General features: G+C 42.8%; 1 protein-coding gene across 2 annotated transcripts in view; it reads right to left on the reverse strand.

Moving 5' to 3' along the window:
• PIGL (phosphatidylinositol glycan anchor biosynthesis class L) overlaps positions 1–16603 on the reverse strand; it is a 51539-nt gene extending 34936 nt beyond the window's left edge. For both annotated transcript variants that reach the window (XM_079325104.1, XM_079325105.1), the window contains exons 1-2: positions 16215–16603; positions 13355–13454 (exon numbers count right to left, since the gene is read on the reverse strand). In XM_079325104.1, the coding sequence (XP_079181230.1) occupies positions 13355–13454; positions 16215–16467 (353 nt within the window). In that variant the 5' untranslated portion in view covers positions 16468–16603. The remainder of the gene's footprint in view (positions 1–13354; positions 13455–16214) is intronic.
• Between the last annotated feature and the right edge of the window lie 71 nt (positions 16604–16674).

Genomic DNA, 16674 nt, shown 5'->3' on the forward strand with positions numbered 1-16674 from the left:
TTCACAGACCACAAGATGAAAAAGGATTTCCTCCTTCAGATTTGAATGAGCTTCTCAACTCTGAATTACTGAGTGTCTGATAAGACAGCTCAAAAGGAGTCTCTCACTCTAAAATAACCTAGTGCTAAGTGAGAGGACTCCATCCATTCTGTGGTTTTACTTTCTCTTAAACAGTGGCAGGAAAAAGCACAGTGCCTGCCTCTTAAATTTCATCTAAGTTATCATGTTAAGAATATATGAATCTTAGTACAGATGGTCATAAATGCACATTAAATCACAATGTTTTATTTTAAACCATTTAATTTAACATAATAAAATATTAATAATTGCAATAAATTTTGATCCATGCTGCTCCAATGGCTTTTGGTTTTACAGGGGAAAATCAGGCTTGCCAGCTAATTAATTCTTGTGACTGATTGTAGTTATTATCAGTGTCATAGGCTTTTAAAGTCATCAGGACCACTATGGTCATTATTCTCCTGCAAAATGTGTGTAACAGCTCAAAAGACCTCACCCACCAAATCTCTTGACAGTGTTTCTCCTCCTGTATGACCATTAAGTCATCTCATGGATAAATCAAACAGCTCAAGCATTTATAACATCCAATATCAGGCCTGTTTTCCACTTCTTTCATCATCCTGGTGGCATTTTCCCAAGTATTTTACACCAAGATATTGAACTAGAGACTCTCAAACAACACCTGAAGAGGCAATAAGAGCTCCTTACTCCTGTCTGATATTCAACAAGCAGGAAATACACAGGTGAAGTGGCACAGTGCAGCACTCCTTGAGCTGGGCTTGGCTTAAAACAAAGGACTCTTGGCTCCCATTTGCAGTTCAGAATCCTGAATGCACTGCCTCAAGCAAATGAGTGTGTGATAATCCTGTGGAAGGATCCCTTCAACCCATTCAACTGCTCACAGGCAGAGGGGGAAGAGGAAAGAGCACAAAGGTGCAGCCTCAGCAAACTGGGCTGGTCCCACTCTGGTGCTTTAATGGCTCCATAAAGAACTGAGCCCCCTGTGCCTGTCCCCAGGCTCTGCTGGGAGGGCAAAAGGAGCCTCTGGTCATCTCCTTCCCACTGTGCTGAGCATGGGGACTCAGTGAGTTCAGTGTTTGCCCTTGAACTGCTGTGGGCTGCATTTGGCACCCTGCTTTTAGATCAATATATAACCTAAGAGTAATCTTATCTGGCAGGAACAGGGGGGTTGTGGGGAGGGGGAGGAACACAGCCTTAGAGGTGAGGAGAGCAACTCTTCTAAATGTTAATGGGTTAAGAATAGAAAGGTCAAATGCCTGCCTTATCAGAAGGCCCCATGTGCAAACAGGCACGGAGCTCAGCACTCAGAGCACCAGCTGGGTATAAATGTCAGAAGTTAGTTACTGTAGCTGTAAACACCAAAAGCAGGATGGTGTAACTGGGAAACCTCCCAGGACACTTCTGGTTTATACAGATCACTGGGAAAGTCCAACTGCTAAGCCTGGCTGGAAATTACTTCAATCTTAGAGCTGCTGTGGAAGCAGAGAGCACCTGTGAGCTGTTTGCTGTGTGCTGGCCCCACAGTGAGCCACTGTAGGAGGGGGTGTTGAGTGTGTCCTGGATCCAACATCCTGTGCTGCCTCCAGACTGCTCTTGCCAGAACTCACACATTCTCCTGGAATAAGGATGGATGAGCTTGGAGACAAAAGTCCTTCCTTACCTCCCTGTAGGTACAGAGGGCATTAAACAGCAGAAGCTGCACGAGGACTCTGAGCACAACATCAAGTGGATTGGGGTGGAATAAGAGATGAGGCAGCACAGTAGAAAGATATCTCCCTTAAATACTAATACATTTTTAGCCCAGTTCTAACTAATCTTCTTATTGGCATCCAAGGAAAGAGGCCAGAAGTTGTATTACAGTGGGCAGTAATCTTCTTGCAGATACAAGCAATCAACTTGCAGGAATGATGAAGAGCACAAACACACCCTGGTGTGAATTGCTGTGAGGGGTCTTTGCAAGTCACCAGTCCTTCAAGCCTGGCACCTTTTGCCTGCAATAATTGGTCAATAAAATTAATCAGCTGATTCCCATTCTCTGAAAAGATTGGCAGTGAGCAGCCATGTTAAGAATACTGCTGTTCCCTCTCTCCTGGTACTGGGATTGCCCCAGGAGAAGGTTACCTGACTTTGGGAAACAGATACAGGATACCTGGCACAGCTCTCTGCTTTCTGCAGAACAAAGAGCACCATTCCTGTCACCCTGCTCCAGGCTGTAAACAGCTATCAAAGGAGAGGGTTAATTGCCACGTAAAATACGAAGAAGGAATAGTAACTACAAATCCAGCAAGGCTAAATATATTTTATCCCACAAAAGGGATAAACAGGATCTGTGCTCATAGCTCAAGGATCGTGTTCTAACCATTGAATAGTTACTTTAATTTGTAAAGATAGGGTTACATTTAAAACAAAAAAGGAATGCACCCATTTGAAGCCATTGCTCTCTGAAAGATGATTTTTTGATGTTTGTACCACAAAGTGACAGTCTGCAGTTAACTGGCCAGGCCTCCATCCCCAGGCATAGGGGAGAACATCATAACCTAGTTAAATCTGCAGGCTGCATCCTCTGCAGCAGAGCTCCCAAAGGGCACAAATGGCTCATTCCTTCCATCAGCATTACTCGGCATCTGTTTATCCCCCGCTCTCCTGCCAGCATCTGCTCCTTTGCTGACACACACGAGCTGCTCCTCTGCATCACCACCCTCCTTTGCAGTCTGGGAACTCGAGTTCATCCATTGGAAAGAGCACAAATATTCAGCAGCACACGTTTCACACACATGGCATCACTGAGCTCTATTAACAGTTCTGTTCAACCCTGAAGCTACTGGATTTTCAGTGACAGCTCCAGCATGTTAACGACTTGGGATGTTTACTGAATTCATGTAGAGAAGAAAAAGCTTTTATAAAAATACAAGATTTTACCTTTTTCTACTCACAGCAAGAATGACCAAACTTATTTATCCTATGAGTCACATCCTGAAGGCTTCACATGGCTGACAGCCTCAAGAGATATAATATACATTTTGGAGAGCCACTGCAGGAGGGGAGAGAGGCTTTTCATCTCTCATTTCTTGAGCTGAGAGCTCAATTGAACTTAGTTCAATTTAGACTTAGGAAACACAACCCAAATCTTCCAGCAGCACATTGACATTTCCCGAGTTGCTGCAAATTTGAATGAAATAATTTGCCAAGTCTGAATGAAGCTGTGGAGATTCTGCCACAACTCCTCTGTTTCATTATGCAGGAGGCAATTTTGAGAATGCTGCCTCAGCTCTGCTGTGTATTGTGTGGACGTGTCTGCCTGCTACAAGTCCTGTCACTGCCTCTCATTCTGACACACGCTGGCGTTTTCTTGGCTCCCAGCCACAGCAGGGGAAGAGCACAAGGGTACTGCACAAACACCTCCTTTATTCATCCCTCTTCAACATGTTCACATTTTAAAGATGATTCTCTGAGGACATTTCTTGCAGCTGAAATGCTTTATAGAGATTCAAAATTGGACAATTAAAATGTATAGCTTACCACAGCATTAAAGGCAATCCAGGAGAGACCATATGCAATTTTCTGACCTGTGTTATTTCTATGCTGTCATCATTCTGAGGCATTTGATATGCTGCCCTTTGGTTTAAACCCAAGAATGGCATCTGAATTTTTACCATAATAAACTTTCTCAACAGACTTTGCATTCTCATTATTCTATCCATGCAAGCCACAAGGATTTTTTTTCCTCCTTAAATGTCCAATCTGCAGGCAATGGTTGTGAAACTCCATTATTTCCAGGAACTGCTGGCAAACCTACTGCTGTCTGCTCTGCTCAGTATTGCCTGTATTTTCCTTGTTCAGCCTTAAAAGCCAAACTTGGTTTGCAAAAATGTCTGAGTTTCTTGATGCCAGAACTGAATAAAGAGTAGAACAGGACAGAATTAGATGGTTTTATTATGCTGAAAAGCCATTGACTCACATTAAAGTCTGTAAAACAACAAGAGCATAAAACTGGAAATAGATGCTCAGCCTTAAATCCTATTACTCAGAAATTTTCCTAGCCATTATTTATCTTTTTGGTAATATCTTTTAAAGATCCACCTTAAATCTTCTTAAGCTCCACCACCCTCATCTGATCCTTACAATCAAAACAATGTGGAGTATTTTTTTAAGTTACAACTACTTGGATTTTCATAATTCAGCAAAGTGAAAATAATCTGTAAAAAAAGACAGCTTGAATTGTCCAAATAGATGATCTCTGTCACAGTTTGGTCTTCAACAGGGAGAGGTAAAGAAAAGAACAGACAGGTATTCTCCAGGAAAGAGAATACACAACAGGAAATACAACCAAGAAAGCTGAGAGATGTGACAAAGATTCTGGATTATTCAAATCTTTCATCAGTCAGGATGATCCAATAGCCACAATGGAAAACTCCCCACCTAAAGGTTATCTGCAGAAGCACCCAGTGATCTCAGCCACACAGCAGGATCTCCACAGAAAGCAAGGGAATTACTCCAAATTTACACTGGCAGGACCAAGATCAGAATCTGACCAGATCCAAACAAAAACCAAGCAATGCCACAGGCTGTAAGAACAATCAGCAGCCAATGGGGTGTAAGGGCAATGGAGAGCTCTGTGATTCCAATGCACTTCAGTGACTGAAAATACTCCAGCTCTGTTGCTCTTCCTCTCCAAAACATCTTGGACCTCATCCTGAGATCCTGAGCACTCCTGACAGACAGCTCTGAAAAGGTAACTCACAAACTCACAATGGCCTGAGCTTCTTCAGCTGAGTATTCCCTTGCATTCCATTTGGGAAAGCTGTAATGTATGGAGCAGAGTCTGAGGCTGTGTCCTGGGAAGGGGAAAGCGACCATCCATGATGTCAGCAGAGTTCATTCCTAAATGCAAACCACATTGGGCTGTTGAGCACGATAATAAAAACCTGCTGACCTAGTTTCCTGCAGAACAAAATCCTCTGTCTCCCCTCCTCCTGTGCCAAACCTAAATCAGATCTCAAAATTAACCCTTTGACTAGCAAGGAAAACTCTAATAATGATCCTCAACACTCATACAGCATCTCACACCACAAGAATAGCATGGCAACAGCAACTGCTCCATCCCCACAGCTCTGCAGAAAGGGAGGGTTATTGCAGGATGAAAGTAAGACCCAGAGAAGGTCAGAGACCTTAGCAGATTTCAGCAGAAAACTTCTTCTCTTCCTTCCAAAGAATTTTGGAGCTCCGTGCTCCTACTGCTTTGTTTGTAACATTTCTTCTATGCAAATATAAAACCTTCATTCATGATGTGGCAAAAAAAACAACAGCACAGCTCAGCTTTTTTAAAAACTGCATCAAACCACTCAAAAAAGGACCATTGTTCTTTCCCAAATTTTGCAATGTCAACTTGCAAGTCCTTTTCTGAAAGATGAGAACTGATTGTGTCTGCTCCAAGTGTCTGGCAAAAGCATTCCCTTGTAATGGCTTTGCTTCCTCAGTGATGCAATGTTTCATTTGAAGGGATGCCTGGGGGAGCTTCAGAATGCATCCAGAATGCAAAAATAACAGGGCATGTCACAACAAACTCAGCCAGGAAAATACAAATGGGGATTCTTTGGCTGTAGGATGCTTTCTGTTCTGCTGCTGCAGAGCAGAACCCACTGCAGTCAGGTAGGAGCAGTTGGGGAGCCTCAGATTCCAGCCTGCTGAGAGCACCTTTGCTGGCTCACACTGACACTGCCAACTGGAGGAGTTTTCAGTCATGTGTCAGAGAGGGTTTTATTAACAGAACAGTAGAGATTAACAACTGCTATAGAGCTTTACAAATGGGTGTTTTACAATGAGGTGACCAATGTGCAACCTGCAAATGGAATTGCTGACTGCAGCCAGAGCTTTCAGCTGCTGTAAGAAAGACACAGCACTGAAAAATTGAATCACTTGTTGCTCCTGTATGAACTGAGAGAGCTTTGCCTACATCCAGACCCAGGACCTGGAACAACTCCAGAGTTTCCTATAACAGCATTTGAAAAAAGAAGGAAACAGGTAAGTGACAACTACAAGGCATGTCAGCAATGCCACTTCACCTGAGAAGAGGTTCCTGTCTCTGCCACTTTGTCAGTCTCTGCAGGGAAGCTGTTAAGGCTCACAGAGCAAAGACAGCACTTAATACACAGTACCCTCCAGGGAGTCTGAAGTGAAGAACAAAGAACTTGGATTAGGGAACACTGGAAAGGTTGTTGTAACTATATCTGTTCTCTGGATGCTGCATCTTCACAGGTGAGCTCCACAAAAGCTTCTGCTCCACCTTGGAAATGAGGAAGACAAAAGTCTGAGTTCCCACAGACTTACTACTAACATTGGTCAGGGTTAGAAACAAGATGATGGAAAAAAAGCATCTTATTCATCAGATCTGCTCCCTGAGGGGTTAGGAGTTGTGTGTGCTTTTTTTATTGACACAAACAAGTTTAACTTCCATTGTCTTGAAGAGGAAGAGAAGGCTGAACTCAGTTCTGGCTCACACATCATCTGCAATTCCAGCCAAATCCCAGCCACACAACTTTTATTACTGGGAGGATGTCAGAGGCAAAAGACACAGCTGGAAACTCAGATCCCAGACTGAGCTTTGCTGTGCTGGCAGGGAGACAAACCAGTTTTTGATTTGTATATAAACAGAGCCAATCTGAACTGGAAGGTCATTAAGAGAAAACACATTTTACACAACACCCATTGTACAGTTCCCTTTCCAACTTTCCCCACACCAACTTTTTTTTTAAAGCAAGACTTTGTCTTCTCTTGTTGACTGTTTCTGTGACAATTCCTGGGCATGCTGAAGTCAATGGCCAACCCCCATTGGAATTGATGGAACTGAAATTCTTCAGATTGGATTCCAAAAAGGAGTTTGCTCAAGAGAGACTGCAAATCCCCTCCTCTGCTTTCCAATACAGTAATTACCTGCAGAAAATGCAAGTCCATTGCAGATGCAAAGGATGATGTTTCCAAAGCATGTCACAGCCTCAGATCTCACAGATTAACTGAGGCTTTCACATTTTCTACTGCAGCTAAAATGAAAATAAGATTATGAGAACCCACAAAGAAACCACACAGTTCTTGTGATCAAGGTGTTAATGCCCTATCCATTATTGTGAGAAGGCTTTTAAGAGCATTCCCAGCAGAAACAGGAATATATTTTCCCTTAGTAAGCTTGGAGGAAATGCAGAGATTCAAAAGCTTAAGCGGAATCTCTGCTAGATTTTTTTTCTGTTTGTTCCTCCTTTTTGATTAATTTGCTGTGATTATTTGATATAATTGTCACTCTTTAAAGGTAAGAGTTAATTTCTCTGAAAAAACATCTGTGCCTGCCTATAATTACCAGCTGCAGGCTCAAATGAGGGACTAACAGAGGTGCTGCTGGGCTATAAAGCAGGGAACCTTCAGAAGCAAAAGGCAAGTGCCTGTCATAGCTTTAATTTAAAGACTCTATCTTTCTATAGCTTCCTGGAACCACGAAGAAAAGTCCACTCAAAATGTTTTAACAGGAAATCAGCAAACCCAAAGACACATCCTTCTGCTTGGACACAAGTGTTCTAGTGACAGAATGGCTCCCAGCCAGGAAATCTGTGTTCCCAAGAGACAGCAAAGCTGGGACAAGAACCATCTGTAAATCCAGGATGGCTCCTTGGAGCTTTCTTTGCTCTGAAGATGATGCCTGTCTTTAATGTATGTGGAGGACTTTCAAAAATGATTCATGAAAGAATAGCAAAAGGCAGCTCTGAATGAACTAAGAATGAACAAAAGAAAAAAAAGATCTTTGTAATGGATTTTCCTGTTCTCCTGCATGTCCCTATCTTCTGCACCAGACTCCTGAAACCCAGCCATTATGCACAGCTTTATTTTTTTTCTTACCATAAGCTTAGCAATGCTGATGGTTTTTAATTCAAATCAAACTTTCATCAGCTTCAGGGGATGGCTGCAATCCCTCTTCTCATCTTTCATGTTTTGAGATCAGTATTTCAAAGTTTTTATTCTGCTAAAATCATCTTGAGAATTAAAAGTATAAATTTCAATGCAGAGTATTTTGATTTGATTTCCATGAACCATTTTGTCCTCTAGCTGTACTCCTTCATTTCCCCCTGCATTTATTCTGAGCCCTTGGCTTCTCTGGCCAGACTCTTCCCCTCAATCAATCCCTGCAGTGACTTCACTGATGTGCTGGGACAGGTCTCTGTTGACATCTGAGTGAGAATACTTGAGTGCTCCCAAACAGTGCAATACAAAGCTTTGTTTCAGAAAGCAGCTTTCCTGGAGGGCTGTGAGACAGCTCAACCCCCAGAAGAATTTCTTCTTAAATTATTGCATAGAGCAACACTTATAAAAGCAGATGCCTGAAGGCAGACTTTGATATAATCCTTTTTATAAAGTGTTTTGAGGTCCTAAAATGCCAGCAAGAACTGCCACGTGGAAAAGCATTTTGAAAAAATTATCTATTTAGAAATGTAAATAAAAATAGGTGGCCAAATCTTTTATTGTCTTCTCAGAAAGAAAACAATTTACATTTCCAGAGTTACACTAAACAGAAATGCAATCTGGCTACAGATTGATAAATATCAAGATCCCCACCTGACTGACAAAGTGCCTTATTATCATGATGAAGCTTGTTAGTGTTCAGGATGATTTTGAGTCTGTTTGGCTGATTCCAGGGATGTAGTTTGATTTCCCTGCAATACACACTGAGCATGTGATCAATTTACATGTCAGATTTCTGGTCCCACAGATGTCGTTCTTAATTACAGAAAATTCTTAAAAAAAAAAAAATAAAAAAGATCTTTACAGCATTGCTGGGATAAGAGAGATTAAGAAAATCCCATCACTCACTCCTGAAATATGCAGCTCTTCCAGAATAAAGCATGGCAGCAATTTTAATCAGCACACTGATCAACTTTTTAGAATTAGCAATATAATAAAATGTCAAACTATCATACCACAGGGAACTTAGGAAGACAAAATGTAACTCATTACCACAATTACTCCAGCAGAATTAAAACTATCAACTACTGATCCCAACATATGAAACATTAGAACAGGAAAGAAGAAATATTAGGGAATGATATTACCTTTGTGATAGAAACACAAAATAAGTAAGATAAACACACATTGTAGAATCCCACAGCTCTGTGCACCACATTCCCATCAAGAAACCCAAGGACAGCAAATCCAGACTGGATCAATGGGATGGACTTAATGACTGAGCCTCTAAATTCTAATAAAAAGGCTCAGATTTCCAGTGATATATTTTGTTCTCTGAAGGGCCTGAGTGTTTTTGTATCTTTGTGATCACCACAACCAGACACACACACTATTTACTTAAGGATATATTTTTCCCATGACCTTACAGACTCATTTCTCTGTTGTGGAGAGGTCATGGAAGGAAGTTTGTTAGAAGTTAAATATGAGGAAGTGCAATAAAGCCTATTTATCTTATAGGAGGAAAAAATGAGTCCAAGAGCACAGAAATATTACATAAAAATGTTAACAAAAAAAAAATTTTTTTTGAGCCTCACTGCAGCCTCATAAAAATAGCCTGTGATAGTGCATGGCAGATGTCCACTCTCCTGTGCAGTGTCTGATCAAAGCCCTTTTGGACTTCAGTGAAATAATAATAATAAAAAAAGCAAAGGGAGTGCAATTTCCATGGAAACTTGGAAAGAGATGTAACGTTGTTTGCTGTAAGTGTCCGACTGTGAATGGAAAATTTTCCAGTTTACACAGATCTCAGCTATTATTTTCTTTGCAGAGCAAACTTGGGCCAAATATTTTCTGTCATATTAAAGATGCAAATAGTCAGTTTTACTTTCTGTCCAGAACAACTGTGCACAAAAGCTTCAGAATCTGCAGTAAAACATCTGATATTTATCTTTCCATGAACCCAAAACACACATTAGAAAAAAAGAATAATTTGGGCTTCCTTTTATCTGCTTCTCTTCAAAAAGTGAAGGCAGCTCAGAAATCATCTCCTGTTCATGTGTAATGTTTCAGACTAATAGACAGCCAGAGCATTGGCAGATGTGCTCACTGTAAATGGGAGCTTAAATTCACAGGAAAATCTACTGTTGAAAATGATAAAAATATACCAAAGCACAGAGTTTGCATCAACATTTATATAATTAATGAAGTGAATTTTATCTTACATGGGTTTCAGAACTCACTCTCTTGCTACTCCTCCCTTACCCAGCAGCAGGAATAATTGTGACAGTCCAGAAATTAACTTTGAACAACACAAGACCAGGTTCTGAGCTGGGCTGCTCCAAGTGTTAAGCCTTGTGTGGGAACAGTAACAAAAATGGATTTTGAAACTCTTCTCCCCTAAATGCAGCTGGCTGGTGTAGTGTGGGAGCTGTGATGATGACATGGCAGCTCAGAGGACACCTCTGCAAATCTGGTGCCTGACCTGCACTAGTCACAAGTTGGAAGAGTCCAGAGCTCAAATCTAAATTAGTGTGGAACATGTGTGCATGCCCAGACATTCCTGCCCTTCCCACTCCTGGACATGTCCCATACAGCAAAGAACTTTTGTGCAGGCAATTCCTAGTGATCTCAGATCTCTAGGGATGAAATGTGGCTACAGCTTGGGGCCATGTTTGTGCAGATTTGAGTTGTCTTTAAGCAAGATAACAAACACAATGGCAACATCAAACAAGCTCCTGAAAGATCTGGGCAGAGCAGCTGTGTGATAGAGACTGAACTGGTCCTGCTGGGAATCCTGGATATATTTGAGAGAGGCATTGTTTAAGGCAAGGCACTGCTTGAGAAGGATTTGGTCTTTAGCACAGATTTCATCACAGGCTGACTGAAGCTTTCTCTTCACAAGTTCATACACAGCCCCAAATGTCATGTTGATTTTATACCTGGCTGCCCAGTGAGATGACAGAGCAAGTCAATCACCTGGCTTTGCAAATCTATTTCCCCTTTTACATCTCACAAATTCTACTTACTCACTTGTAGATCACACAAAGAAAGAGGAAGCAGCATGACTCAGCTCCACACTACAATGGCTGGAGCAGATCCAGACCTTGCAATCCTTTGGGCTTTCCTTACCAAAACACAAAGCTGCAGCTTGGCTAATGTAAAGCATGCAGTGTTTGTGTAAGCAATGGGAGATGGGCAGCAGGCCAGCAGCACTCCCAGAGCAATGTACTCCTTCTTTACATTGATGGCAAATTATCTTCTGAACAGCTTAGCAAGGAACAAAAGAACCAATGGGTTCTGATCTTAAAATGCTAAGGAGGAGCAGCCTCCTGAGTTGTATTCTGTAGGCATGAATTTACATTGAAATCTAGTGCTAAATAATGAATTACTTCAGCAAGTTACACATAATGCCATACCAGTAAATATTTTTGTATAACCTGTAAATTACAAGTCTTAAGAGACACAGGAAAATTATTGGCCTCGGGGAATCCAAAAACTTCAAGTAAATTTCAAGAACCTTGAGTCCCAGTGTTTTGTCTAAACCACTGGAAAACAGTATCTAAAAATTAGCTACACTAAAAATTCAGTATGGTCTAGAAATTAATCCTGATCTTCTCCAGTGTGCTAACACCTGATCCACAGATGTTTTTCATAAAGAGCATCCAGAAGGTGAGTTATGGAACAGTAAATAATGCACTGTAAACACACTTAACTTCACTGTGTAAACAAGCTTGGAGCAAAATTCATCAAGAGCTTCACTTCATTTACTCCCTGTAATGCACAACAAAGTTGAAGGATTTGATGGTTATCTCATAGCAATCTAACTCAGAGATAAAGACCTCAAATCTAAACCTGTTTCTTGGAGCAGTGATGTACATTCCAGCCCAGCCCTGGGCAATGGGATGGCTCTGTCATTTCAGGCACTGCCTTCACAGGGGAAATCACAGATCAGGACAGAAATGTGTGCAATGATGATAAAGTAATAAAGAGGAACTAGCCAAGAGATTTCTCTGAAATGGCCCTCACCTTCCAAAGACTGACTTACAGCAGGAGCTCCCTGGGCTGTGTGTGTGGGATGACTGAGCAGCATCAGAACTTGCATCACTCACCAGCCAACCTCACATTGCTTCAGAGGATAAAAGGCCAAGTGGCTTCAGGGCTCTGTTAATGTCAAAAGATGGTTCATTGAGCAGACTTTCTGCTTAGCTAAGCTGAGCAGCTTTTTCCTTATTCCTCCCCAGAATGTTTTGGGCATTGTCATATGCTTGTACTACAAAACTTCCAGTTATCCAAAGCCAGTTCATGAGAAGTGAATGGAAACATCTCGTTTCATTCCAAAGGAAAAACAACTTCTATGCTGTTTTCCTCAGCAAGCTGAAAACTTGGAGAGAAACCTAAAGCTAAAAAAAGCAAAGAACTCAAAAAGATTCATATTCTGGACTGTGGTTCCTGCTGCCTTAGCTCAAGGGAAAATATGGTCATGGGAAAAGGGCCTGCCTGGAGCCAGGATTTTTTTCAACTCTGACTCTTCTAGCTGGAGTGGCTTTAAATCAATATGTTGCTATTATTTCTTCATAAACAGAAATATTCTTTATGGGCTGTGTGATAGCTGTTTACAAGTGAAACAACCATTTGTATCATGTTTCCTAGCAATCAGTGTCTCATTCAGATCTTATACACAGACAGTGATTGAGTAATTTGAGAGACTTTTACAACATTAGTTCCAAGTTTCACTGATTCAAAATGTTAAATCACCCTCCCAGAAGAGAGTTCCTGCACAGAGAACTGTCAGCTTTGTCACCTACCTCTGCAGCTACACACAGCTAAAGAAAACACCACCACACCTTAGAAAAACAAATCTTGCATGGCCTAATTTTGAAGAATCTTACTGTCATGTTATTGTGAACTGTCTTTAGTACTGCAGTTCACTTTTGTCTTTAGCCAGGACTAAAGTAGATTGTAAATATAAGAGAATTCCACACTAACCCTGCAAAGACCACCTACAGACAAACCTGCCCCAGGCAATTCAGAAAATTTCTGTCTAACACTGCAACAAGTTGTTATACAACAAAATGTGATCATGCTGCCCAGACACACCATGCCAGATCCCAGCAAGTGTGGTTCTCATTATTCTTAATGCTCTATGAACAGAGCTTCACCTAGGAATTGTGATCCCCAAAATGCAAAAGAATTGTCTTTGGCACTAATTAGATTTATGAGAAGAGAATTTATCAATAAAAATATCTAATATGGTCTTTCTTGAGAAACCTCAAGGATTTTTAGAACAACACAATCAGCTCTCCTGAATGTTAAAGTGAACTTCAATCCCCTTTAATACTGCAGTGGAATTCTGCTGGAAAGGAAAACCAGTTACCTGTGGTCAATGACTGTGACATCAGAAGCAGGAATCCCCAGGACACAACAACTCTGTTCCAGCTCTTTCTTACGAATCTCTCCTTGATTGTAATAATTTCCTGAAAACAGCAAACACAGCAACACCATCAAATTCAGTTTAGGTTCACATCCAAGGATCCAAACAGTTCAGTATCTTCTTCCTTGTTCCATTCACAGAGGAAATGAAGACAGAACTGATATGGCAAGATTGCAAAAATTTACATTGGCAAAAGGAGATGGAAAACCTAATCAAGATAAAGGCAGTTGGGAAAAGTTGTAACAGAGATCAACAACTAACAGGGAAATGGGATTCATTATCTTAAAACATTGCCTCCTTCTTCACTGAATTATTTTCTTCTCATCTTGCCCTGACATTCCCTTATTTTTCCTTGGCATCAGCCATGCAAAGTCCCTGCCAGAGCTGTGATGCCCCTTCCAGAACGTTGCTCTATGCAGGGCAATACTTGCAACTCAATTTTAACTTTGAAGCAATAAAATGAAAAAAATACAGTTGAGTATTAATATGTGATTCAAGTCTATATTCAGCTGTCTTGAATTACACTAGAACTTTTTATTGTTGTGAGTGTGAGTCATCTAAATCTAGCATTTCTCTGGAGCAGTGTTGCAATCTGAGCCCTCACTAGTGAGCTTTGTAAAATTTTCAAAGAGAGAAAGAGTAACTAGGAACAAAAAAGCCTCTTCCCACAGCCTGTGACTGAATGACTGTGGGAGAGTGACAGTGACTGACTGAGGGATGAACCTTGGATTGCAAGTTCCAGCTCCAGCAGCATGAACTGAAGTGTGCAGCTTGTCTGGAAGGACTGAGTCCAAGAAGGTTCATTTCAGACTGATTTTTACCAGGCCATTACCAACACAGTGCTGGAAAGTAACAGCTTTTGCTGCAGTGCAGTGTCACAGCAGACTGCAGGTGATGCTTTATCCAAACAGTCCCATTGCTCTCAAAATACCTGACCTGTGCTGAATTCAAAGCTCCACAGCTGCAGAAACGTGTCAGGACATCAGGAATATGTCAATGCTCACAAGAAAATCTGGGCAGCTGTTGAGAGCAAATCCAGCTGGATAGCTGATGCTGCTGGACCTCATCCATGGAGCACTCACAACACAGCCAGCTACTACAGAGAGCAAAGCACATTTAGACTGAGTTATTAATTCAATCTAAGATTATTCAGCGTGTCAAAGACTGATTTCTTTTTCCCAGTGCTGTAATTCTAACTCATTTCTAAGTCAAATTGATTGATAACTGAAAACTGCAAGTACAATGGTTTTTAAGTAATGATTTTGTCTCAGTGTTAACAATTTGCAGTGCCTTTGATCAACTCACTTGTCATCATCAATCACTCAAACAATGAGAGGATGAACCATCTGAATCACCCACAAGACCAATCAGAGGCTTTTAAAATAAAAATCTCTTAGCTCATAAAGGTGCTCTCCCCTACATTTCCTTACAAGTGAGAAAGGAAACATCAAACACACTGAATGTGTCATGCCACTGAATCAGGAGTAAAGAAAATTCAACAAAACTAACAGAAACACAACACTTCTTTGGAAAATTCTCTACCAGCAGCAGTGAATTAGTGCCCAAAACTGAAATGGCACAGTAATCTCCCCATAGCTGTGGAGAACCAAACAGGTCTGGCAGGACAGAAAGCTTTGGAAATGACAGAAACATTGGCAGTGAACTGGCTGGAGCTGCCAAAGGCACAGGGGGTTCCTCACCAAAGCTAAGCAGCTCTCAGTGTAAGAACTTTGGTACTGAAATATGATCTGAAATATCAATTCAAATGAGGTTGTTCCTTATGCACAGAAATCTGAACACAGTAACTGCTCAGGTGTCAGTTCTGCAGAACAATCTGGAGCTTTAGCAGATCATGAGAAGAACACAAAAGTGTTGTGCTGTGAAAAGTTCCTGTTCTGGGCTAACAGTGGAGCTTGTAAGAATCCTCCCACTCTGCTCAGCCCCAGCAGCAGTGCTGCTTCCAGTTTGTCACCACTGCCCTTCCAAAAATTACATGAACCAAAGGAAGAGTCCAAAGGAGAGTGATGAGAATGATTAGAGGTTTAGTAAACATGATTTGTGAGGGAAGACTGCAAGTTATCAGGTTGTTTAGTCTGGAGAAGATAAGGCAGAAGAGGCAGATAACAGTCCTAAAATATGTAAGATGCTGTTACAAAGGGATGCTCTGATTTCCACGTTCTCGTCAGGCACGAAAAAAATAAACAAACAAGTTTAAATCACACCAGTGACTCAGGAAAAAGTGATTTGAGGGAAAGCTAAAGCAGCAGTGACACAGACCCCACAGGCTGAGGCACCTCCCCGGACATTCGGGAGCACAAACATTTGTCTGCAGCTAATGAAGACACACTGATGCTGCCTCCAGGTGAACTGGAGCACTGGGGATGGACAGCACGGCCTCGCATTCCCTCCCGGGCTATTGCTCTATGGATTACAATGCAACTGCTAATTTTAGATGTGTTACAGAGAATGTATCGCGACATTAAAACTGGTTCATTCAAACAAGTCTTCTGCAAGACGACAGAATTACAAGGAGATGCCAAAAGGCTGTTTTAAACAGCACCTTTGACAGCCCACTGACACCGCCACGCAGTCTGAAAGCGCCTCAGTGCAGCAACTTTCCATTTGAGCACGTTCCCGTCTGTTCCGACACGACACGGGGAAGGGCGGGCGATGGCCGCCCCGTGCCTCAGTTTCCCCACAGCCGAGCACCTTCCACCGCGCGAGGCCACAGACGCGGGGAGCCCTCAGGGCGGCCTTCCCGTGCCCCGGGGAGGGTGTGGGTGCGTGGATGGTCCCCGCTCACCTGCGGAGCAGCAGAGCACGGCGGGGGCGGCCCCGGCGCTGCGCAGGCCGAGCAGGGCGGGGGCGAAGAACATGGCCTCGTCATCGGGGTGCGCCGTCAGCACCAGCGCGCGCCCGCCCCGCGCGCACACGCGGGACCCCGCGCGGCCCCGGCGCAGGCGGCGCGCGCCCCCGAGCAGCAGCAGCAGCAGCAGCAGCAGCGGCGGCAGCGCCACCGCCACCGGCGTCCCCCAGCACCACGGGCCCGCTGCCATGGCGACCGGCCCGCGCCGCCGCCGCGCCGCCGGGAAACGCCAGCCGCGGCACGAAGGTTCCGGTGCACGAAAGGGTCCCACCCCCACGGCCCTCCCGTCTCCGCCTCGGGGCGGGGCCGCTGCCGCGGAAACGGGGCCCGGGCTGTGCCACTCCGGGGCTCCCGGGAAACCGCTCCTGCTTCTGCCGCTCCAGGGCTTCGCGGGAAA

This window comes from Erithacus rubecula (assembly GCF_903797595.1).
Source record: "Erithacus rubecula genome assembly, chromosome: 22".
Lineage (NCBI taxonomy): Eukaryota > Metazoa > Chordata > Aves > Passeriformes > Muscicapidae > Erithacus > Erithacus rubecula.